Source organism: Podarcis raffonei, chromosome 10 (assembly GCF_027172205.1).
Source record: "Podarcis raffonei isolate rPodRaf1 chromosome 10, rPodRaf1.pri, whole genome shotgun sequence".
Classification (NCBI taxonomy): Eukaryota; Metazoa; Chordata; class Lepidosauria; order Squamata; family Lacertidae; genus Podarcis; species Podarcis raffonei.
In genome coordinates this window covers 59,826,889-59,853,269 of record NC_070611.1, presented here as the reverse complement: position 1 = coordinate 59,853,269, position 26,381 = coordinate 59,826,889, and the positions used below count along the sequence as shown (strand labels likewise).

Below are 26,381 nucleotides of genomic sequence, written 5' to 3'. Positions count from 1 at the left end.
TTAGCACATTTACCCATAAAATAACGCAGCAGGATAATAGAACTTTTATGTGACGCATCTGTGTGCAATACTGGTGTAGTAGTGGTACTGTATCTGCTTGACTTTAATAGTAAATATGGCAATTATTTAACTTCCTCTGGTGGTGGGTGGATGGCTGGATGGATAGTGAGGTTGTATACTGAATACTTTTTCATATAAAACTACTAAATACTGTCTTCTCAGTTTGCCTTTGCATCAACCCTGATAGGATGATTGCTGTTGTAACTTGCCCAGAGTGCAAAATGTAGTCACTGGTATAAGACACATATAAATCTGTTTTACAACTAATCAGATTGTTTGGTCCATCTAGGCCAGAGTTGCCCACTCAAACTAGCAGGATCTCTCCCAAGTTATTGGGCCTTTCAGAAATCTGTTACAGTGATCCTTTTAACTGGACATGTAGATTAAAACTGGAATCTTCAGCAAGCACAGCATATGTTCTACCAGTGAGCTATGCCCTTCCCATTGAGTGTGTCACACTTTTAAACCATAAATGTCTTTTGGAATCAACTACACTATTCAGTATTCAAAGATTTATGTAAATCATAACTGGGTTATTTGGTATATGTTTGTTGTGGTAACAGAGCCTGAGTAAGATATAAGTGTCTACTGTGTTGACATCAAAAATAAATTCATATATTATGAAATTATTTTTTAACACACACAAAAATAGCCATATATTATAATATAAAAAGATCAACGTACAGACTAAGCCATCTTAAACAATCATGTTACCATATTATAGAAATGTGATCCTAACTATAAGTATTTAACTCCAGTTATCAACAGTTAAACTTACCTTTATCATATGAACATTAACAGGACTATTTATCCAGTTTGTTTCTAAAATTAACCTCATTTCTTGCTAACCATCGTTGTGTTATGAATGTCTTAAACTTGAACTAATTATTGCTTCTTCCTGGAATGGTAAAAATACTCCAGTAACTACATATCCTGCCAACAGTCCCCTTTTTATGTGCTCTGGAAACAGGCACATAATTGCAGTGGGGTCATTGCAGTGCAATACAGTTTTGCCTAACACTTAACAAAATCTTGTATCATGTCCTATGCCTGTTGTCTTCCTGCTCTGAATTTTATAGTCCTGTTGCTAGAAACATGGAACAGATCAAAACAGAAGCAGTTGTTAAAATTTATATGCTAGTGCAAATGTGAACTTGGTCATTATGCAGTCTGTTTTGAAATGTCACATTAATATTAAGCCCCTGAAAATTTGGGGACAGGAGTCGATATTCACTGACTTTTAAATCTTGGTTCTGCATCACCCAATGCTCTTTCATTACCCAAAATTCATTTTGCATTTGCTGTGTAAGCCAAGATTGATAGACCACATTTCCAGACTAGGCCTCCTGGTTCTATAAGTTTGTGGTTGGGAGATGACAAAACTCGATTTTGGCAGAGTCTAGTTACGGTGATGGTGGTTTTTATCATCGTTATGAGAGGTGGTGGACTCTCCTTTCTTAGAGTTTTTTAAAGCAGAGGTTAGATTACTATCTATCATGTATGATCTAGTTGAGATTCCTGCATAGTAGGGGGTTGGACTAGATGACTCTCATGGTCCCTTATAATTCTGCAGTTCTATGGTGCTATGATTTTATTATTATTTACCCTTCATAGCTCTGGTCCAAATACCTAAGAAAATGGAGAAAAATATGAATAAGCTTTAATCGGTCATCTTTTTCATAGTCAGGGTAGTTAATGGATTCACTCAGTAATCTGTTTAGAGTTGAAAAGGGGATTCTGATCCATGTTAATAAGTGAGAAATGAGGGAAGAAGTGATAGCAGTTCCGTATTTATTATCCCAAACCAATGAGCATAAACATGTATATGTATGCAACAGACTGAGATGGGAGAACAGACTTGTATACCATTTTTGAATGCTCCCCTAGGTTTAAAAAATACAGCAACAACAATTGAACTCTAGTAGGAAGAAATGTAGCATAGCAAAGAAAGGGGTTCTTCTTCAGTTTTCTCCTTGGAGGTGGTTGCTCTACCCATCAGTCCCCTCACTGGGCAACATGTGTAAGTTAAGCCTACACCTCTTACGTTGCATTACTTGTCAATATAAAGTAGACATTTTCCAGAAACAAAGCAGAAATTCCCTCTTATTAGTTCTTTTTCAAACCCTGCTTTTTAGTAGCAGTTTTCATGGTCAAATCTCTTATTAGGAGAATCAACCAGAATCAAATTTGGCTCATTGATGGAAACAAATACAATGCTTTCACAGTCCGGATCAATGTTCATAATGCTCTTTTCCCCCTGTTATTTTTTGTTCCCCAGTTCCCAGTGTAAATGGCGTAGAGGAACCCAGCATTGCAAAGAGACTGCGTGGCACACCAGAGCGGATTGAACTGGAGAATTACCGTCTCTCGGTACAACGGGAAGAGGAGTTGGAAGAAGTCCCTGAGGAGACCTTGGCAGAGCACAACCTGAGCAGCGTGCTAGACAAAGGAACAGAAGAGGATGTACCCAGCAGGTTATTTTTCTTTTTCAAAAAGCCTTAATTTATTTAAAATATGACTTGGCTGCCTTTCTAAAGAATGCCTGTTCAAGGTGGCTTGAAAAAGCAGAAGTTTTAAAAAATGTCAATAATACAAAAAGGCTTAGAGTTTCCCCCTTTAAAACCAATAAGGTTTGTATCAAATGCAGTACAACGCTGAATAAGGTTTCTCACATGCGCAACAGAATTTTCTCCCCTCTTTTCTCCACCTGCATATGCCGTATGCCCTCTCCAAATCTACTCTGGAGGGTTGGGGGAACCCCTAGAACAGATTTATGGGGTGCAGAGGAAAGAGGGGAGGAAGTCCCATTGCGCTAGGGTTGCCATATTTCAAAAAGTGAAAATCTGGACACAAAAGTTGTTGAGCTTTTTCTTTTCCTTTTTTGGCAGAGTTGTTCAGTTTGGTTTTTTTTGCCAGAGTTTCTGAGGAACTTTTAATGAAATTCAGAAAAATCTGCACTTCCAACATAGGCTGCCATATATCCAGATTTTCACGGACGTTTCAGCGATTTCCTGCCCAAATGCTGTTTAAGAGAGCCGAATACCGGCTATTGTCTGGGAAATTCTGGAGGTATGGCCGCCCTACATTGCGCAAGCAGGAATTCTTGTGCTTATGGGGCACTTACCACTACATTAGACAGAAGCCGAAACATTCTCAGCCAACTAGTTAAAATACATTTCACAGTTCTAACAACCACAAGCCAAGCCAAAAAGCACTAAGCAGGAATAGGCCAGTTAGAGAACAGATGACTTTCAAGCGTTTTGAAAAACTTGAAGTAAAACTTGCAGTAATACAGAACCAAAAAAAGTTACTATTGAAATAACAACCATATCCTTGCAAAACAATCATATAAGACAAATTGCATCATAAGCCAGTTTACAGGCCAAAGTTTGCTTGAAGGTGCCCAGTCCTGAGAGATGTGACTGGCTGGGCCTTGTTCTCTCCCCCTCCATCCACTGCAAGTAGAAAAGGGGAATATGATTTTTAGCTGAAGAATGACACAAAGGGAAACTTTAGTTTATCTTTTTTAAAGGCATTTACAGATCATCTTTCTGGACAAAGTCCTCTCAAGGTGGAAAAGGGTTAAGCAGCTTCACCTCACTTTTCTTCCACTTGAACACAGCTTGCACTAGGATCCTTTCTGCTTTAAAAGAAATATTTTAGAAGAAAGAACCTGAATTCCACTTTTTTTGTAATTTGAGCATGCGTTCTGCACTTTGACAGGGAGTTGCATATTATTTTTAAGTGTCAGTAAACATAAAACTGATTTTTTTTCTTCTTCCAACAAAGCAAAGCCAACATTCCTCCTTGAGAGCCTAGCTATCTGTCAGGCAATGTACTAAAATAAAAAGCTGTTTTTAAAAAATAATTCTTAACGCAAATGTTAGGAAAAACACATTCTTAGGAGTTGAGAAAATCACAACGAACATTTCTTTGTCTAGATAAAATTCCCCAAAGGATTATGCTTTTCTGAAGTTTGCCCATAATTTCACTTAACAGCCTTGTTTTAAAGTCGTGAAAAACCTGTTCCCCCATCTTTTGTGAAAATAGATGGCTAAGCAACAAATGGAAGGTTTCGCAGTTTGTGTGAATAAAGACAGAATCCCACTGTTATTCTTAATTGTAACAGAAGTAACAACATTTTTTCCCAGGAACAAACAAAACAAAAACGAGATAAATTTAGTGTATACTTTTGCTGCTACAGTTCTAAGTGATATGAGTTGGAGATATGTACCTCGTAATCTTTTCAAATATTTTTTGTACTGGAGAATTTCCTGCTGGATTTTGTCCAATAAAAATGGATAGGGGGAAAGGGTAAAACATATGACAAAGAAAAGAAGGGTGAATTCCTGTTGATTTAGCCTCCAGGAGAGGAGGAGCTTGCTTTTCTAAGAGGAATATGTAACAGGCCTATAAAGATTAAATGTTGTTTTCTTCTTCTAATGGGATCATTCCTCAGTAAGGCGTGTGCTGAAATGAAAGAGGCTGTCATTCCATTGATGCTGGTTGTGTCTGAGTGGTTACCTTCCTCTCATGACTGGCTCTTTTTGACTTTTTGGAATAAGGGACCACAGAGACCTCAAACTGGCTTCAAACTGGGAGTGGGGAATATAACCCCTTGACAATTGGCATGTAGGTTGTGTTTCAGTGCTAAATTCTGATTCAATTCTGTTTTGAATGGCCGTGATCTGTCATAGTCAAGAGCAGGGGTGGGGAACATCTGGCAATGGTTGTGGAAAAGTGGCCTCATGGACTCGCTTGCAGGCCAAGATTGGTCTATGGGCCGAAAGTTCCCCACTCCTGGAATAGATGGACAAATATTCTGACCTGGTTTGAGGCAGTTTGTTTTGTTTTGTTGGCTATGATTATTTTAAAACAATCATCTGCTTGTACGCACAGGGGAAAAAACCCTGTTGAAGTATCATCTACTAACTTTCCTGATTTTCCTCTGCAGTAGTTCAGAATCTGAGATGGAAGAAGAAGAGGAGGAGGAGGAAGAACAGCCACAGCAGCCCACTTCTGACCTGGGTGGTGTGCCTTGGAAAGAGGCTGTGCGGATACATGCCATGCTGAAGGGCAAGAGTGAGGAAGAGCTGGACACAGAGAAAAATCATGACAATGAACCAGAGGAGGAAGAGGAAGAAGAGGAGGAGGAGGAGGGGGAAGAAGAGGAAGAAGTCTCTAGTGAAGGTTAGTAGATAGTTTCAATTGCTTCTCATGATATGGATTCGGATATGTATATTAATTTTATTTTTTCAATGCTATTCAATTTATATCTTGCCATTGATCTTGAAGGAGCCCAGGCTGGCATATTGATTACAGATTGCCATCATACAGAATAGATAATCAAATATAAAGCGCATCTCCCATTTCTTTTGGAAAACTTGGGAGTCAGTGCAAAGACTACGAACCTGCTGGAGACTCATGTTTACGGACTACTGGGAAGTCCCATGAAAAAGCTTTAGAAGAAGCATTTGGGGCCAAGGTGGTGGTCTTCATCAAGTTGGCAGTTATTAAATTTGTATTTTCTCTAACCTATCTTGCTCTCTCTCTCTTTGGTTTTCATCTCTGTAACACTGTTCCAGGTTTTCATTTTTCAGTCTGCAAATTTACGTCTGGGAATCAACATAGAATTGGAAGGAACCCCAAGGGTCATCCGGCCCAGCCCCCTGCAATGCAGGAATTTCAGCTAGATCGTACATGACAGATTGCCATCCAACCTCTGTTTAAACACCTCCAAGGAATAACAGTCCACCACCTCTTGTGAGAGTCTATTCCACTGTCGAACAGCTCTTAACTGTCAGAAAGATCTTCCTGATGTTTAGTCAAAATCTCCTTTCTTGTAACTTGAATCCATTGGTTCAGGTCCTGTCCTCCTGAGGAGAAGAAAACAAGCTTGCTCCATCCTCCATGTGACAGCCCTTTGGATATTTGAAGATGGTTATCATATCTCCTCTCAGTCTCTCTTTAGCAAGCTAAACATACCACATTTCCTCAATCGTTCCTTATAAGGCTTGGTTTCCAGACCCTTGATCACCTTAGTCACCATTTTCTGCACACGTTCCAACTTGTCAATATCCTTCTTAAATTGTGGTGCCTAGAACTGGGCACGGTATTTCAGGTGTGATCTGACCAAAGCAGAATAGAGCAGGACTAGTGACTTCCCTTGATCGGGGCACTGTGCTTCTGTTGATGCAGCCTAGAATAGAAGTAGCTTTCTTCCTTTTTTGCTGCTGCATGTTGACTCCTACGAAACTTGTGGTCTACTAAAACCCCTAGATCCTTTTCACATGTAGTATTTGCAATTCAGGTATCGCCTATCTTACATTTGTGCACCTGGATCTTCCTGCCCAGGTGTAGAACTTTACATTTGTCCCTGCTGAAATTCATTTTGTTAGTTTTGGCCCAGTTCTGCAATCTGTTGAGGTCATCTGGAATCCCCATTCTGTCTTCTGCAGCATTGGCTGCCCCTCCCAGTTTGGTGTCATCTGCAAATTGGATGAGTATCTCCTCCATACCTACATCCAAGTCATTCATAAAGATATTGAACAACACTGGGCCCAAGACAGAACTTTGCAGCATCCCAGTTGTCACATGTTGCATTCAGGTTTAAAATAGAGTTATAATTTGAGGAGCCGGTTCAACAGGCAGGTACTCCTCCATAACAAAAGGCTTGGGGAAGAGCCAAAGCTTAATTGTACAATGCACGTTTTGCATGCAAAAACACTCTGGGCTCAATCCCCGGCAGTTTTGGGTAGGGCTGGGTGAGACCTGACTGAAACCCTGGAGAGCTACCACCAGACAATGTAGGCTATACTGAGCTAGATGGATAAATGCTCTATAGGTGGCTTTTTATGATCCTACATGATGGCAGCTGATCAAAGGTCCATTGCCAGGGTTACAGAAGTTACAGAAGTAATGAAAGATTGATTTGCCTGCAGGCCAAGGAAGTAGTTCAGTAGCAGGGTGAAGAGGCAAGTCAGGGCTGGAACTGTGATTCAGTAAATAGGTTAAGTGAAAAGTTTGGCATGCTGCTGTGGCTGTTGGTGATGAAATGTTTAGAGGCAGTATTTATTTGGCTTGGATGTGTTTGCATAGGTTTAGAGTCCGTCACAGCTCAGAACTAGGAGCCAGCAGCAAAGGCCTGTGAACAGCAGAAAGGTTAGACAAAGCTTTGCTTCCAGACCAGAAGGACCCCTGCTTTTAGTTATATAGGGGTCTGCACTTGAATCAAAGATTGGATTTTTTTCCTCCTCAGCTCCTTTATGACTGCTTAAGACATGGATTAATTGGGGGTGGAAAACCACATGTCTGAACTAGGGATTACCACCTAAGGTAGTTGGGAAATAAAGAGTGAGTCACAAAAAGTGTTATGTGTAGATATTCATGCTTGCATCTAATGGGAGCAGTTCTGCATTAACTGCTTAAGGGAGTATCAGTTACAGATCAGAACAGGCAGGTGTCTCAGTTATTGAAAGGTTTGGGAACCATAAATCTGCATAATATTCAGTCTTTAGGGATTTATAGGGTGTTAGCATTTTAAATTACTTTTGAGGATTGTTTGTGGAGATAGAAAGCCTTGCTGCTCAAGTCACTTTTTTGTCGTGGTGGCTGGTACCTGATCAGTTTCATCAGACATATATCTTTGGGGGGTGGGGCTCTTCCAAATGAGGAGTCCAGCTTTCAAAATGGGCCTCCTTTGCCAGAGAACTCACACATCTCTTGCAGCACCTGTTTAAGAACAAAGTGCCTTTTCAGTAAAGGCCATTGATGAGTTAAAGACAACAGAGATCAAGGCAGCTTCAATTGTGCTATTAAACAGACCAAGGAACTTGCTGTTGGAGCTATCACTACAAAATATTTCTGTACCTGAATATTGTAAAGTTGCATCTTGGAGACAGATAATCTGGCACCTTCTGCTTCAAGCAGGCTTACAAATGTGAAGTTCTCAGAATTCCTTTACCACCAGCTCACTTAAATTTGCACGTCAGAAAGAAATTTAGTTGATGAATGCCTTGGAACAGAAGAGCACTTTCAAGCATGATTTTTTTTTCTGAACAGATATTGCTTTTTGGCAAGGAAATTACTTGTAACCCTATATACAGCTGTGATTAATTTATATATACCTGTCATGAAGAAGGAAAGAGTTTTTTGCAACAAGCACACACAACAAAGTAGACAGGTGTTCATCATATGGGGCGCTGTTCCTACACATTGCATTTAATTCTGTACACGTAAGTGAAATCTGTGTAAGGTTTCTTATAGGCGAAGCAGTCCTGAACCTTTCTGGATTTCCCTAAAACATCACTGTGTTCTTTCTGATTCTCTGTCCTTCTCTTTTTCTTTGTTCTGCTCTAATTTCTGTATCAATGCTATTTGTTGATGTGTGACTCCCCCTGCTGTAGAGGGAGAGTATTACCCTTGGGAGAGAGAACTTCAGCAAGGCCTCTGGCTTCAACGTCTCTCAAATGAAGAGGACACGGGTACATTTAAAGGTACCCTCACATTGTCATCACCTCCCCTAAAGAGGGGGGCATTTTACAAAGAGCAGGCTTCACATGAAGCAACATATTATTTTTTAAAGTTGTTTCACCAAATTGGTTGTAATTGAGAATTACTGTTAGCTTCCAGATAAGGAGCGAACAAAACCTGTAAATTTACAGCTCATATTCTGTTTGTTTGCTTTCTTGCCTCAAATACAATATCTCTGTGTCTGATTAAAGACTTCTGTGATCAAAGAGAGGGTGCCTCTGCCCATCTTCTGTTCCTATTTCTGCTTTGATTCTCTGGGAAGAGAGGTCAAGCCTGTGAAGGGTGCTGAGATGCCTACTTTATCTCATGAACCATATTTCTTTTGTTCCTTTTTTGCAGAATACATGATACACTGAAACAAAAAGCTTCAGTGCTTTATATGCAGTTTCAGTTATTATTGTACAAATCGGGTAAAGGACACAGGAGTAATGACTGTTAACAAGGCCAATTAGCTGCCCTCAGATAAAAATCTGTAACACACACACACACAAATTCCCATCGGAGAAATGTTCATTTAAGGTCTCTTAAATGGCCAAGTGAAATTGGGAATGGTGAAATGCATTCAGAATAAGAAGGTACAGTTTGGGATGATAGGGTGAGGCCTGCTCTTTGGAAGCCTTGCTAGGTTTCTATAAATTTCCCTTCTACTCTCAATTCTTGCTGGTTGAAACTCACCCTTCTAACTCCTAATGCTGTGTGATGTGGTATAAACACTAACTCTACTTACCCAAGGACTTGCATCAAGGGGACTTGACAGCACGAGGTGCCACGTGGCCACCAGGATTCATCACTCACTTCTGAACAGCATTTTTCCTTCCACAGTTCAGTTTTATAACTCAATTTGTGTCAAATTAGAAAGGCATTAATTAAAAATAGGACAGTCATGTTACTTTTTGAAATGCTTTTGTCTGGAAAAGAAGGGGAACACAGAAGTCACTTTTTATATATAAATCATTCTGTAATGTCATCTTCCTGGGTTTTCTTAGTATTAAGCAAAGAATGCTAAAAAGTACAGGTTTGTGTACTTTTTCTGTGCACATGGATACCCAGTTACTAGCAGACTGTGACTTTTTCCTATAATAATACTTAAAAGGAAAACTTAGAGATGGTGACTTCTTCATTAATAAAAGGCATCATTGAACCATTTTTGGCATGAAGTGGAATTTCCAAACTGCAATCCTGTCTGTGCATGTGTGGGAGAGGGCGAGTGAGTCTGGAGGGGAGCATATGCATGCATGATGCTGAATTTTACCTGTCTTCTTTTGCCAGCTGATCTCAGCAAGTAACTACTTTCATTTTTCCCTCCCTTTCCCTGCATTTCTTTCCTATTGTGTGTGCTCCTTTTCCTTCCCTCTCTTTTTCCTCCCTTTTATCCCTTGCCACTCCATCAACATGATCCACCATTGGCCTCTTGTCTGCTAGCTGGAAACCTGAGGCTGCAGCAGATAGTAAATCCGATTGATCCACTGGAGATCTTGGCAGATGTGCATTGGACACACATCCGTCAGAAAGAGGAGGAGGAAAAACTGGGCCCTACTTCTAAGTCCTCCACCTCCAGAGGTAAACGTGTCTGCTGCGTTGACCCCTTACATCACAAGGACATTTGTTCCCTATTGATTGTATCTCCAGAAAGGACAACTCTCGAATGTCTTAATGTCACTTTTAGCAATGTTCATTTCAGGTTGGTCTCTGTTTGTTGTTGCTTACAAAAGGGAATCTTCCAGGCTTACATCCCTGGTTACATTTACGTTCTGATGCTCTCCTACTTATAAGGATCTAATTGTAGCAGGAGAAAGTTCTGAATACAGGACTTGATAGACCCTTGGCATGGTTTAGCAGGAGGTCTTAGCGGAATTTTATTTAACTCTGAAAACAAATTGTTATTCTTTGTGTCCACAACTTAGAGCTGTGTGGATCCCAAATTTTGTCTAAAAGCAGGAAGCGCCAATTTTCTTAAGATAGTACAATGTTCTCTGGATTAAATTTGGCAGCTCCTTTTGTGACAATACAGTTGGTATCTAATACGGTTTTGCTTAACATTAGGTAGGAAGGAGAAGAGTAACCCTACTAGGTGCTAAGTGCCCTACTAGGCTCCAGGTACAGAGGGGGATTTGAGAGCAGGAATTGTCTTGGTTTCCTCTTTCAACCAGCTTCAATATGAGCAGAAGTGTCTTAATCTTAAAGTAGATGGAAGATAACAAGGGTGATTCCACCCTTGCTGAGGCTGAGTGGAAGAGAGGCTCGTGGCACTTCCTGCTGTGTCTTACTTTCCCCTGTGCTTAACAAGGATATCATAGCCACAGATGGTCCTCTCTCTGAGAAGCTTGTTCAAGGAAGTTTTGGCACCTAGGCTTAGGAAGTGGCTTTTAACGAGCCTGGAAATATGCCATGGAATGGTGAAAAAGTATGAGAACAGAATTGCAATGATTGATGTCTGTTAGTATGCCTATGTGGGGTATAGTGGAAGGCAGTCCTTTGAGCAGGCCTTTACGTGTTCTGGGCTTCCTAAAGGAGATAGAAGCAGTTCTATACTAGTGAGAGCTTGTGGTGGCGGCTAATGCAAGACAGAAATGTGAAAGCAAGTAAGTCCCTAAATATCAGGAGCAGAGAGGTGTAGAAAGTTACATAGAAAGGCTAATCCATTTTAAAAAAAAGCCTCAGTACTGTGGAGACCTCAGTTGGAATTTGGGATCCAGAGTAGAGTAACAAGAACGATGAATGGCTTAGAAGCCAAATTATGTCTGGAGAATCTGAAAGAGTTGAGTATATTCGTTGTGAAGAGGAAAGTATTACTTTTGCATTTATTTAAATATATTTATATCTACTGCATGACTGAGAAATGTTTGAAGAAGAATAGAGAATGCAGTGCTAAATAATTAAGTTTCAAGAAGGTTGCTCTTTCTTAAACGTTAGGGGAAATTCCCTAAGTATAAGACAAATATTGCCTATGACAGTTCTGGATTCTTCTTCCTTGGATAATTTCTTTTAAAAGCTGAAACTGAATGCTTTTAAGTATCTTGCCTGTAGCTAAAGAGGTGTTGCTCAATGCTCCTTCTTCTATGCAGGATTTGCGGGGAAATCCATACAAAGCATTCTCTGTGGGCCTCGTTAACCAGAAAAAAGCAGGGCATGGAAACTTGAACATTCTCTTGCGTTGCCTCTGACTTTCTGTGCGAAGTAAACCTGTTGCTGTTGAGATAGTGGGCCCTTTCCTATGCTCAGAGCTCCCAGGAAATGCCTGCCTTTGCCATTGCCTGGAGCTGATGTTTGTTATGTCATTCCAGGTCTGTGTTGATAAGGTACTTCCCATAAAGTAATTCCTTTGCACAATAACTGTGCAGCTTGTTACTTTCCTCTTGCAGTGGGTTCCAGACTTCTCTCTAGGTAATTCTTCAGCTGCAGGGATTCATCATGTGCCTAGTATTCAGATAGCAGTATATTGCTGCTACAAAGCTGTCAGGGTCTGTAGTCCGTTTAGGTTCAGTTTTGGTTATATTCTCCAAATGATTTGCAGTGTCTCGTCTTCCCTGTAATATAGAACTAACTTTTAATGGATGTTCTGTGTTTGATTAATATTGAAAATAAATTCTAAGTAGAGCAGGTCATGTGGACACTCTTTGCAAGAGAAAGGTTATCTTTTCACTCTACACACATTTCAGATGTCAGGAAATGCCTAACCTTCAACCTCTGGCTGCATAATTTTCCCAGCCAGAATTCTCCTGTTTTTTGGAAGCCTCACATAGGTGCTGTTAGTTTTCAGCCATGCCTTTCATCATCTAACTACATATTCGATCTGTCTGTCTCAGGAAGTCTCAAACTTTTTTTATAGCAAACCTCTTTAGGTCAAGGGAATTGTTCTTTCCTGGTTCTAAAGTTACAGGGCCAAAACTGAGAAGGCCCAGTCCCAAACACTGAGATCTTATTTTTCAAAGTAAAATAAAATTAAAAATTGAACTTGGAATGCCAGTAAATCTCGGGACCTAGGAAATTTTATAACAGAAGTAGATGTTTGTTTTTGCTTTATTCCACATGAGTGTGTTACATAATCTTTCACTGGTGACCTAGAATCTGAATCTGTGTGCCCTTCTTGGAATCTTCTGAGTTTTCTTTCCTCTTATCCTATTCACCATCTTGATTTTTAAGCTGCTTTTCTGTCCACAGATTAGTATAAAAGCACTCTTCCTTGTCACATAAATAACAAATACAAGATAATGGTGAAAAGAGACTAGGGCTTGCTGAAGGAGTACCATACAGAAGATGTTAAATTAGACATAAAGTCACTCCTTTGTATTGTCTACAGTTCTACAGGAAAGGCTTTGTCAGGTGTGAGAAGTAAGAACCTGATGACTTTGAAGGGCTATTAGGAAATAGGGAACAGCACTCTGGGTAATGCAGGCATCAAATGAGTCTGTAACAGATGAGCTTGGCAGAAGACACAGAGAACTGAAGAGCCTTTGGTGTAAGGACACTGTTCTAAACCCAACAGTTAGGCATACATAAACACAATGAAATCCTTGAGTTTAAGTAAGCCAAACTCTGTGCTGGACTTAGACCATTGACTACCTGACTGCACCTGGCACCCTCTAGCTACAAGTCCCACAAACACTGGCCATTTGCCACTGTGATGGAGCTGGTGGAAGTTGTAATCCAAAATATTTGAAGGCACCAGTTTGGGAAAAGCTGATACAGCACTTCACACACTTTAATGCATTAAATGTGTGGGAATTGAAGAATCAGTTCAACCATCCAAAGGGAGGCGGGGACATAATACATATAGGGAAAGGGATACATTTTGCAGGACTGTTGTGATTTGAATGAAAAGAAATGGCCAGCAGTAGTCTAAGTGAGGCTTGATTGATCCAGAGGTTGGACAAGGATTCATCTGCTATCAGAAACGAACATCTTTGCACCACCTTTCCTTGCAGGTGGGTAGCAAAAACCACTGCAGCAATTACTCATGTTTCAAGGATTCATGCTTCATCTTTCTCCCCCCACCCCCCCGCCTTTTGGAGCGGGGGACAACGACTTTTGAGTCTGGTCTTCCCTGTGTTTGGTGTCTCCTTGGTCTGTCTGCACTTCTTGAAGTTTCCCTCCCTTGATGTTTCCGTTTCAGATGTTTTCACCTTCAAAGTATTTGTTTCGTTGCTTTGAAATTTATTATTATTTTATTTTATTTTAATTCAGCATCGGACCTTCCCTCCATACGCCACGAGGCAGTGCAGGCGTGGCTGGAAGCAGTCCCAGGAGGTAGTTTTGCTGATGTTCTGTTTTACAGCTCACAAGTAACCCTGCTGGTGCTCCCACCTGCCCGGAATTTTAGTGTTCCAGCTGCTGGCCCTTTTTTAACCATGGAGCTATCTGTGCCTTTGGTGCTACTGCATGCTGGGTTGGGGAGGAAGGAGAAGGGAGGAGGCTGCATGTCTCACTGAGATGGTTAATTCTTGCATGAACTAGGCTTCCACCTTAACCTCTCCCAAGGCAGGCCAAACAAAAAAGAGGTCCGGGTGTATTATGAAGGAACTGCAGCTGTTGTTGAGGAGGAAACAGATTTTTCATTTGTGCAGTAGGAAATTAGGACCAATTTAAATCTAACGTTTCTTGTATGTGGCACTTCAAAGAAGCTATGCAGATGCCTCTATGTTTTGAAGGTTGTTTTATGCAAATAATAATAATAAGGCCATTTATATAGAACTATATAGCATTATACAGCAAAGGGTTCAAGTTACTTCACATTTTTCTATCATTAATCTTTTTCTCATTAATCCTGTAAAATAGGTTAAGATTATTCCCACATTGTAGATGTCAGCTCATTTTAAGAGATGATAGCTTGCCTTATAGCTTCCTCTGAATTCATAGCAGAGGTGACATTTGGAATAGAGCCATTTTCTTCACAGCCACTATGCTACAATAGCCCATGTGCATATGGCAGACATGAGCAGTGTGTAGTCCCAGGCACCTGGCTGGAAGATATCACAGCGACTTGGAAGCATCATGTTTACAGCGGCCCCTAGTTGTGAATTTCTAAGTTCTTCTATTCCTGAGAGAGACCTGGGCACCCCCTGAATTTTGCATCATTTCAAAGAGGAGAAAATGCTTTAACAAACCGAAGCTTGTTGTAACCCTAAAATCTGAGAGAAAGGTGGAATATGTTAGCTGTTCTTGCCAGACCATCTTCTGGATCAGGGGTAGCCAACATGGCACTCTCCAGATGTTGTGGCCATTTAGCATGCTGCCTGGGACTGAAGGAAGCTGCAGTCTAAAACATCTGGAAAATGCCCTACTCCCCCCCCTGCACTTATTATTCAGAATAACCCCCGTCACTGAGGGCATTTTAGGAAAGAAGAACCAGGTTTTTACAAGCTAGAAACTTAATTTTGCATAATAGAAAAGTGATGACTTGAGATTTGGCACCTGAGTTTTGCATGAATGTAGTTAGTGCATTTCTAAAACCTTTTGCTTCTGACAGCAGAGCTTACAGGACGGCTGCATACCGCCTTACCCAGTTGTGGCTGCTGACCAACTTGGACAAAATGTTGGCTCCATTCGTTTCTGGCTATAGTAGTGCATAGCTCACAAATTTTGGTGTGACAGCTTTTATCCCTTTGCACTTCATCTTTAACTGCCTAGTGTGTGTAAATGCATACTTGTACAATAACTGTGAATAGGTACGTCTTTCCACCACACCAATATATGTTTGCACCAACGTGTTCCCAATTTGTATCTCCATTAAACATGTCACTGACTTCTGAGGTCTTTATTTTTATTCTGCGAATCGGCCTGAGATTATTATGTGAACTGCCCTTAGACCTCCGGGCATAAGGCGGTATATAAATTCAATAAATAAATAAAATCAGTATATCTTGATAATGTTAACAGGGCAGTCATGGGAAATTGCATGATAGCTTGGGCAATTACAAAAATTCATTTTTTAAAGAGGCTGTTCCAAAATGTTGCATCACTTAGCGCCAATTCTTTTCGTCTCTGAGATGCTATATTCCAGCTTACCCAACCAGTGGTTGCTTTGGATAGTTGCACAGACCAGCCAAAGTCTGGTAAACATATGCCAGATATAACTGTGCTTTGAAACTACTGCTTTGCAAGACAAAATGCACCCAACAGAAAACAAATCTGGTGTCATAGACTTTCAAATATGATATAAGAGGTCACCCAGGCGATTTCAGGGCAGAGATGGGTAAAGTGAACCTATTAAAAGTATCTGTGAGCTGAGCTACATGATCAGTAGTGTAATATAGTGCAAGTCATGGTTGCCTTTACCATTTCAAATGCAAACAGGTTTGAATGCTTCCATGTTTTCTTTAGGTTTTTTTTAAAAAAATGTTCTATATAGTTTTCTCTCTGACATGCTAGGTTTAATATGCAACGTGTGGTTTTATGGGGGCAGCATACAAACATACAGCACACCTCACTTTTAACTAGTCGTATAGTTCAGCAAAGTCTGCATCACATGATATTACTGTTTCTGGTGCTTAGATCTTCACACACAAAAGTGGACTTCTGAAGAGACCACAGTACAACTTAGAACTTGAACTTACATGGATCTGTTTTCTTCCCTACCCCCGTTTCTTTATGTATCATATTTATTCTAGCCCTATGTGAGGAGAACGACTATGAAGATGAGGCAGGCACCGAGCCTGCAGAAGCTATTGAAGATGGGGACACAGGTGCAGAGTTGGATGATGGTATGGGACCATGAACTCCCTAGTGTGTCGTCAGACATAGTTTCTGTAGTACAAAGTCATGTCTCAAACGGGTGCAGTGGTGGTATTTTGTGCAAGACTTAGCAAACCCCAAAACCTTTGAGCTCAGAGCATGTGCTGTTTTAGCAGCATGTGAATATGTGTGGAGACGGTTGTAATTACAATTGTAATGTTTTATTCATTTGAGGATTAGCGGTGCTCAAGAAAGCTTCTGAAATGAGTGGAGAGAACCTATTGCTATCAATATTGACCTAGAGCTAGCCATATGCTAAATGGGTATACAAAAGTAATAAAGGATATGTTAATTATTCAGAGAATGTGCCAAGTCCTCCGCCAGCAGATTGTTTTAATGGGGGGCCATTTTGAGAATCAGATACAGAAGGTGAGCCAGCCACCCTCCGTCCATCTGATTGCCTTCAAATCTTACTGTCACAGCCACCATTTCCCTTCACTCATCTCTCTTGACTCTGGGTTGGCAAGGTGAAATCTTACCACAAAGACACTCTAGATTTGCATGTCAGATCCTTTAGTTTTTGTTCTTCTTCTCCTTTCCTTGCAAAAAACAATGGGGAGCAGATGACATCCCATCTGATGCAGAAGCAGAGTGCCGCTTGCATCAAGAAGAGGCAGAAGAACTGGAGCTGAAAGTCTCTGAAAAAGAAGAAGCAGAAGAAGAAGAGACAGCTGCCCCTTCTGTTGAGACAGAAGGTACCAAAATTTAATCATCAAGTCTGACACCCCAAGCAGTTTTGAGCAGTCTGCACTGCAGGCAGTACAGTATTCTCACACAATACATGGTTCTCATTATCATTAAGTAAATCTGTGGCCAAATTGCCAGAGAACATTTCCTGCTCAGGGAATGCTTGCAGGTGGCTGCCATGAAGGTGTACACATGGAAAATGTTGTGTCAGGTTATGGGAATGATAGTCTTGCTTAAGTCTAGGCTGCTTTTTTAAAACCTGATTGGTCAAAAGCCCTAAAAGAAGAAGAATAAAAGGCCAAGGAATAATACTTGACATCTGACATTTTTATGGCAGCTGATCTTACTTGGATATTCAGGCTTCATAAGGGCGTACTAGCTGGAGCTATGTTCATATTGGGGAGTCTTCTCAGTATGGGATACCTCTGTGGTGCTAGTTTCAGTGGCTTCCTTTTGGCTCTATAGAAGGAGGACTCCACGACTTACAGCCAACCATCTTAGACTGGCATGAGTCTTGTGGAAGCTGCTTCTGCTGTCTTGCCTTTGGGGTTTGTTAGTATCTTCCCTGGAAACGAAGGTTTCTCTTGTCATCTTCTGGCTTAATTTCCATCCTGCCCTTCCAGAATTTATGGAATTTGCTAATGCAAAATGTAGTGGTGACCACTAGCTTACGTAGCTTTGAAGCAATTAGGCAAATGCATGGAAGACAGGGATATCAATGACTATAAGCTACAATTAGTCTCTGAATCCTTCTTGTCCACTTCTCAGAGGCATCTCAGAGGCCACTATGGGAAGCAGAATAGACTAGGATTGACCTTGTGTCTGGTCCAACTACCCTTTACTGCTAAACATATTTCTTTTTGACCTGTAATGAGCCACACCTCTACAAGCAGTGTAATATTTTAGCATCTAAAGCTACAATCCTGTCCATACCTATTTGTGAGTAATCTCCACTCATTTTAATAGTACTTGCTGCCAAGTAATATGCATCACATCAGGTTGCACCGATCATAGCACTGTGAGTGTCTTGTATGGTAGTGTTCAAGTTAAGTACCAAGTTGACTATCTGGCAATAAGCAAAGAGGCGGCGGTAAACTCAGTGCACTTCATTTGGTTTAAAATAGTTATGGACTTTTTTGTTGGTTTTCCTTCAGACCCTTGCAAGCTCTGTCTGCCTGATCAGTCACCGTGTGAGAGGACTGCTCTGCCTACTCCAGCTGAAAACCACAAGGAAGAAGAAAAAGAAGTAAGAAAAGGGATTGTGATTTTCTTAATAGCTAATGGTTGCGTACCCAGCTGAGTAAAATGTTAAAAGAGAAACTTGATCATAACCCCTGATTCCATACACAAAATATTTGTAAGCTTATTTTAAATTTTTATTTTAATATTTATAATAGATTGGCTTGCAACATAAATGCACGTGGAAGTGCTTCTCTCATTGAAACAGGACCGGCAAATAATTGGTTTGGAATCTCTGTATAAAAACAAGTTCTAAACATTCTGCCATGAATATGCTTAGAACAAAAATTGGTGAAGAATAAATGGGAATGCATTTTAAGAAATTAATTGAGATAGCTGAAGCCACTGAATTTGTGAGAGTGCTGCCTACGTTATATTTGGTACTTGGGGGGAAAAATCCAGAATACAAAACAGAGACATCATTTGTGAACACTGTACTTTTGTACAAATAGTGGCTTTTAATAACAATATTTATTATTCATAAAGTTGCTCAGCAGTCTAAAGCATATTTCAAAAATCAAGACAGGCCCTTCCCACACACTTAGAGTCCTAGGAACACAAACCTACCTATGGAGAAGGTGTGATCTCATTCCTGTTGGTGCTCTCATTTTTGCTGTTTTTGCAAGCAAAGCCCACAGTGCATCCATATAGTATTCTGTAAGGACACAGTACATATGCATTTAGAAAACACTACTCTTCATTTGATTCACAAAAAATTATTTATTGAAATATTTATGTCCCATCCATCAGCTAAATGTCTATAGAACAACAGAAAATACACATCTTTCAAATGACTGCCCCGTCCCCACTGTAAATGCCTGAGTAAATAAAATCATTTTAAGCTAATGAAAGAAGGTCCAGTGCAAGACAAGAGGCCAGCTGGGACACCATCACAGAGAAGGCTCTCGCGTCATGGGTACAATTTGTGAGGCCGCTGACACCTTAGGTGAAGCCATGTTTTACTTTTGTACCTCATGCTCTGGAGTTTTCTTAGCTTTTTGAAAAGCTGATTTACTTTGGACATTAAGAAACAGCTTGCTAGTATCAAGCAGTACTTTTAATTGGCTATATTCTGTGACAAGCGGGGTGGGCGGTGGCAGAATGAGACTTTCTCCTTATTCTTTCCCATAGATTTGTAGGTAAAAGACTCATTTCCCAGAATCTTCTTTACTTCAGTCTGTTGCAGGACAATTTTCCAACTTATTCAGAGCTGAGTCAGTCATTCCTTAAGGATGTGTCAGAAGTCACCCAACAATCATCTTTGCTGGCACTTCGTGTGACTTGAACTAGTGTTATGAAATACAATCCATGTGCCTTGTGGTTTTTTTTAGCACAACTTAAATGCTTAAATTCAAAAAAATACAGAACAAGAATGACAATCGTTAGTGACACAATGTCCAAAAAGTACACAGTGATCTAAATAGATATAAAAGTAATGCTGTCATAATGCCTGAAGAAGGAATAACTCATATTGGCTAGTACTGTAGTCCTTATTCATGGTCCTTATTCACCAGCTGTCTGTCTGTTCTGCCCTTAGATCTGCATCATATTACTGAATCTGTTGAGAGCTAGGGTTGTGAATTAAATTCTGACAGTGGAAAGTACCCAATGTTGCATGGGAATTCTTAGAAACAAAATCCACCCTGATATGTATAACTGGAAAATGTGATTTGTTACAAGGGCTGTGTATGCTCCCCAGTCCTGCCCCAAATCAATTCAGGAGGCTGGGTTAATATTTTGGTTCTTTTAGATCCTATGCAACTTGGACAGGGAAGGAGAAATTGTTTCTTCTTTCTTGCTCCCCCAACTGCACTGCAGAATGCAGAAGGGTTCAGTCTTGCTGGGTTTTCCTTCACCAGCGTGCTTCTTGCTAGGTACAGATCACTGTAGTCAGCGGAACTTCACCCTTGGTGGACGACTAGTGTATGTGCCAGGTCTGTTTGCCACCTTCCCCCTCCCATGTCAATGCCCCCAACGTGTCTTAGCTCAGTTTAGACCCAGGCGTCCCTGCTGCCAGCGCCACCACCAACGATGCCACACCACTTTACTCTATTACTCTTACTCAGCTATTGTTGCTGTTGCCACCACCAGTATATTGCTGGCAGCGGCTGCCTGAGCTGGACCCACATCACTACCACCCCCACAAACAAACTTCTGCATCAGCCATCACCATGGGGGCAATAACCAAGTATGAGAAACCAACCTGCAACATGGGGACAGTTCTTCTGTCCTCCTCTCCCCCACGGTTAGGTTCTCTTCCCGCTTAGGACCTTTGCAGTCTTGGCCACCCATTTTTCAATCCTGCTTGGGTCTACTTGCCCAGTACTTTCCCTGTAGGTGACACACTGGCAATCCAGATCCCTGCAGCCAGCAATATTGCATCCTCTGGCCAGTGCCTCATATGAGGAGAGTGTGCACTCTAGAATATTTTCCAGAATTGCTCGTAACAATCTAGGGGTCTGTGGCAAACATGGAGCAGCTGGTATATGTACAAAGTTTGGAACTCCTTGGTCTAGAACCTGCTGATGGGTGTTTTGTTCCATTGATGATGCTCTGTGTTTTATATCTGTCTGTGTAGGACTCAAAGGAGCTTCTTGCAACAGCGCCCTGCAAAGATGAATCCCCCGATGTACGGTTTTTCCCTGAACCGTTCCTCCCAGGAGAGGAGGCGCAAGTCAAGATCTGTGATGACCAAAAAGTCCAAAGCCCACCTGTACCACTCTCTCCAATACGGTCCCAGCCAGTTGCAATGCCTGAGACCATCACACCAACATCACCTGTGAAATCGCAGCCAGCAACTCCTGCAGCACCTGCATCTCCACCTGCCACCCCCTTGCCTATTTGTTCACAGCCTTTACCCTCTGGTGAAGCATCCATTCAATCTCCAGGGGAACCTGTGTGTTTCCAACCAGTCCCAGCCTTAACCTCCACTCCTTTGGCCAAGCTTGCCCTAAAAAATCAAGATGGAGAGATGGAAAAATTGGGGAGCCCTACCACAGCAGAAGAAGCTTTGAAAAGGAATAATCTTGTGGAGGAGTTCTGGATGAAGAGTGCTGAAATCCGGAGGAGTTTGGGTCTCACCCCTGTGAACAGAAGCAGGGGACCAGAGCCAAGCTTTACCATTTCCCCCCTTGAGTCTGCCCCCCTGAAAACATACACCCCTGAGCGTATTTCAGAAGAGAAGGGGATCCACATTGTAAAACCTCAGTCAGCCCCAAAGAAGCCAGTCACAGCGAAGCTAGACAGTGAGCAGTTTTCTTTGCTGACTCCAAAATCCCCATCAGAGAGAGAGCTGAAAAATTTGAGTGATGTTAAGAGAGAGCTGTCCAGCAGTTCTGGACTGGGTCTTCAGGGCAGTTCATCAAACATGAGAACATTGGCCAGCCAGAGTTTCAACACTTCTGATTCCACCATGCTCACTCCTCCATCCAGCCCTCCGCCTCCACCACCTCAAAACGAAGAGCCAGCAACACTGCGGAGAAAAAGGCACCAGGCAACTTGGCAGAACGAGGCTGAGTCTAAGCCGGCTTCTATGCAAACACCTCACCCGCCACCGGCAGCGAATGAAAGGATCCGGCCGGCCAGGGAGCCATCCCAGCCCTCCAGAGAGGAGGTACGGAAATCATTTGTGGAGAGTGTGGATGAGATACCATTTGCCGATGACGTGGAGGACACTTACGATGAGAGGACTGAGGATTCGAGCATCCATGAAAAATATTACACGCCCCCCAGTAGACCGAGGCCAGAGAAGTCTCTTCACCTACATTTTGTTAAAGAGAATGGTGGGCCACCATCAATGGAAGGGGGGAGCCAGCAAATGAGAGGCCTCCCTCAAGTCTCTGCAGAAGCGAAGGAGCTAGCAGAGGAAAGAATGAGAGCCAGAGAGAAGTCCATCAAGAGCCAGGCCTTACGCGATGCCATGGCTAAGCAGCTATGCAAGATGAAAGAGCTGGAGATGGCCAATGCTGCTGGTGCTGCCAAGTTGCACAAGGCATCTACCATGCCTTCGAAGACCAAAGAGCTGTATTTTGAATCCCAGAAGCATTTGGGTATGAAAGCTGGCGAAGGCCCCACGCTGAAACACGAGGCTAGTAGTGACAGGTTCTTTTCACCCTTTGCAGACACCAGTGGGCGTGATGGGTCAGTCACATCCTCAGAAGGCTCTGGAGGGAAGAGTAAGAAAAGGACTTCTCTCTTCTCCCCCCGCAAGAACAAAAAGGAGAAGAAGTCCAAGAATGACAGCAAGCTCTCTGACAAATCCAGCAGTGCGGCTGAGGAAGCCACGAAGCCCAAATCACTGTGGAAGTCTGTGTTCTCTGGCTATAAGAAAGACAAGAAGAAAAAGACAGATGACAAATCCTGCCCTAGTACACCTTCCAGTGGGGCCACAGTGGATTCTGGGAAGCATAAGGCGTCTCCAATAGTTAGAGCAGCAGGTATAGTGTTACTGACTGCATTCTTTAGTGTACCTGAAAATCTTTTGCAAATTTCTTCCATGCACAGAATATGAGCCCAAGAGATATTTGAGCAATGTAACCTGTGATTTGGGAGGTGATTAAGGGGGGAAGGAAGAGATAAGCATAAAAAAGCAGAAGAGGAACAAGGAAAGCATGAAAAAATAGTATTTTACAAAAGCATGGGATTTCTAGTTTTAGCTTGAGGAATAGGAATATGTGTTCCTCTGGATGTTCATGTGCCACAGTTCCAAGCAGTCATGGATGGTATCTGGCGAACAACACACCACACGTTCCCTTTGAAGTGATGTATGCAAGGCACATGTATATTTTCTGTGGGTGCTTTCAGGGACTCCTTCAATTCTTGCAACCTCTTTCTCTTTTAAAAATGAAATTGTTGAAACAGCTTTCTTGTGGGAGGCCGGATTGGGGGGGCAGTTGCTCTGATGATGATTGAGAATTAGCCCCCTACTCCTAAGCAGCATATTCACAGACATGCACATTTGGGGGAGGGGTACACAGCTACCCAGTGGTATCGCTGTTCCCTGCCTAACTGGGAGCAGCTGTTTTATCCAAGTGCCCCAAATGGGCTACAAAAGATCCCATGCGTGGCCTAGTTTTGTGAGGCATGACTGGACACATCCATGAGTTTCCATTTTGCTGCAACACCCAGACTCTGGGGATATTTGTATCAGCAGCAGTGTTAGGCTTGATGTATGAGTCATCGCTTTCTCCCCCCAGTTCCCATCTCAAGCCTGGTGAAGTCAGTATGAACAGTCTGCTTCATTGTCAACCAGGCTTGGGAGTTTAGGATTAGATGCATCTGGTTCTGTGCCCTGCTCTTATTTTAAGCCACTTGGACAAATCCGTTTGAAGGATAGTGTTCTGAGTGATCTGATGGTTTTCTTTCTCATATATTGTCTGACTCAGTTTATAACTTTTAAAATAGCAGGTTGATTATCTGGAGAATAAGTAATAAAGGTGCCTCAGACGAAATCAGAAATATTCAGCAACTTGCAGCTTGAGGCCCAGCTCATAAACTTCCATTCCAGTTGCAATAGTATTGGCCTAATTGGTAGCATACCTTCCAGATAACTTGCTTGGCATGGAAAGAATAAGTCCCAGCTGTTCTTCAAGGAACATCTACACTGCTTTTTGAAGAAAAGTATTGAAGAAGTATAAATCAAGGCATCTGAGAAAGTTACTACTGGAGGTGCAAAAAGGCCACACTCTTAGATCTTCCGCAGATTATTATAATTAATACCAGCAGCACGCTATCTCTTTCCCATGTCATAGAAGAGGAGGGATGTAGTCTTACTGTAGGTAAAACAGGGACAGATAAACCTGGTGTGTATTTGCTTTCTTCCACCGAACTCATAGATGCATAAACACACACTCCTTTTTATCTTCACAACAACAACCCTGTGAGATAGGCTAGGTGAGTACCTCAAGGTCACCCAGTGAACTTCATGACCAAGTGAGGATTTGAACCTGAGTCTCCCCAGTTCCTGCCCAACACTGTAACCACTGCACCACCATGGCTCTCAGTGACGTGGTTAGAAATAAATTAGTAGGGACCAGGGAGGAGAAATGTGTCCTTCAACATTAAAGAAATTGAGCACACAGATGTCAAAGAACATCATTAAAAATGGGGAGGGGGAATCACAAACGGCCAGGGCATTGCTCCGGAAGAAAGGGGTAGCTGCTCTAGTCAATGTAGCACAGTGGGTGGCATGTTCTTTTTTTCAGACTTCAAGAGACTCATCATCTAAGTTCATTATGATGCCAGCTGCTCCTCTGGCTGTGTCATCTGATTTGTTTCTTTACCATCGCAGATTTGCAACTACGTCGACACTTAAGCTTCTCTGAGGACTCTGACCTCTCCAACGATGACGTCTTAGAGCGCTCTTCACAGAGATCCAAGCGAGAGGTAAGATTAAACTGGGTGGGAAATGTTGAGCTAGCTGTGCTCTTTCATAGCCAAGATAAATAATAAAACCTTAGGAAAGCTGAAGTGATTAATGTTTCATATTTCCTATTAATTTATTTATCTGGGCTGGAAGAAACCTGCAGACAAAAGCCCACTTTTGGATATATCTGGGATTATACTGTAAAAACTCAGTGTTTATGAAGAACATTGCTTTTCACATCTATTAATAACTATATATGGTATCTACACAGGTCAAATGATCTGCCTATCTATACAAACACACTTTTAGCAAATGTAGGAACTGTGACATGCATATTTAGCACACTGACCACTTAATTGCTTTATATCAGTTGTCCATTGGGGTATAGAACAAACATTGATCCAGAAATATAGGTCCTCCTGAGGAATCCTCATGTATGGCCTGAAATGCTGGATCTCTTTCCTAAATGATTCCACTGGCTATGTCTCAACCTCAGTTGTGTGATCTGTAGCATCAGTTTATCATCTCACATTGCTCCTGTTGAGAAAGAGATGCAGCTTGCAAAGCTGGTATGTTTGTTCCAGTTGTTGTTCCTTCGATGTGTACTGGGAATGGCTTGTGCGGTTTACACCTCATGACAAACATATCACTGGTTTAGGACTCAGTTTCCAAGCTTTATGGGAAAGTCACTACCTCATCAAAGAGGTGCTAAGTTCCTTGCACTGTTCAGTTTTATGACAGTGAAGAACGCCCTACAAGCGCTGTTTCAAATGGCAAGATGGAGGTCTTATTTGCAAGTATGATTATTTGCATGTCGAGCAAATAATCTATAGTTCTTCCGGCTAAAAGATCTGCTTGTGAGTAAGCACTCCAACTGGCCACTTTTATCTTGGATGATAAATTACAGCTCAGGCAGCTGTCCAAGGATGATGATGTAAGCTTGTAAATGTGACTATCTTTCATACTCAGACGCTGAGTTTCTTCCCATGTTTAACATACCTATATTTGAGCTGTTGTTTTTTATTGGACCCTTCCCTGCCCCCCAACTTCCCAAATGCTTGCCTTCAGGATTTTCCTGGCAGGTTCCACATTACATCTGGGATGCAAAGGAATGAGGAGGTACCTGGGGATGCTGGAAACAGCATCATGGGAGAGGGTAGTAGTAACAATGTGGTGGGTTCTGATAAGTCATGAAGCAGTTACTTATTCATGTCTGCATAGACCAGATGTTGTGGGATTCCCACTTCTACCTTCCCCAGCCAACATAGGCAATAGACAGGGAGGGTGGGAGTTGCAGCCCAGCAACATCTGTAGGGCCTTGGTACCCAATCCCTAGCTTAGAGTCCTGAAGCTGCCTTAATGTTCATATAGCTGCTTAGCAGGGATTGGTTAGCACTTCTACCACATCTGATTCACACAGGTGGCCAACATGTGATGAAGAGTGAGAATTACTTCACCTCTAAATAGCCATTGGAGTGCTTAATGGTTGTTTTGTTGTGTATTTTGAATATTGCAGACATTCCAGGTATCTTAATCAACAGCAAAGAACTGTTATTAATATGCATTGAGAGTTGCATCAAGAAGGAATATGTACTGAAAGAGTAGAAGTAATTGGTCATTTTACCAATCTTGACTCCTCCAGTTACATGAATGAAAGGATGGTTAAACATTCCATGGACTAACTAATCCTCTCCAGTTCTGATATTGAGCTGGGATGCATAAAACAAAGCAGCTCCCTTACCTCAGTAGAGAGATCAGGAGCAGGCTG

The 26,381-nt window shown here is 41.7% G+C and overlaps 1 protein-coding gene across 13 annotated transcripts in view; it reads left to right on the top strand.

Annotated features, from left to right (window-relative positions):
• The window catches only part of MICAL3 (microtubule associated monooxygenase, calponin and LIM domain containing 3), a 187,220-nt gene that overhangs the window by 131,201 nt on the left and 29,638 nt on the right, over positions 1–26,381 (top strand). For 10 of the 13 annotated variants that reach the window (XM_053405213.1, XM_053405214.1, XM_053405212.1 and 7 more), the window contains 10 exons: positions 2,339–2,534; positions 5,015–5,250; positions 8,466–8,555; positions 10,015–10,152; positions 13,777–13,839; positions 16,200–16,292; positions 16,887–17,018; positions 18,165–18,256; positions 20,828–22,685; positions 24,539–24,633. In XM_053405213.1, the coding sequence (XP_053261188.1) occupies positions 2,339–2,534; positions 5,015–5,250; positions 8,466–8,555; positions 10,015–10,152; positions 13,777–13,839; positions 16,200–16,292; positions 16,887–17,018; positions 18,165–18,256; positions 20,828–22,685; positions 24,539–24,633 (2,993 nt within the window). The remainder of the gene's footprint in view (positions 1–2,338; positions 2,535–5,014; positions 5,251–8,465; positions 8,556–10,014; positions 10,153–13,776; positions 13,840–16,199; positions 16,293–16,886; positions 17,019–18,164; positions 18,257–20,827; positions 22,686–24,538; positions 24,634–26,381) is intronic. The other 3 variants (XM_053405220.1, XM_053405221.1, XM_053405219.1) reach the window with 2 other exon arrangements.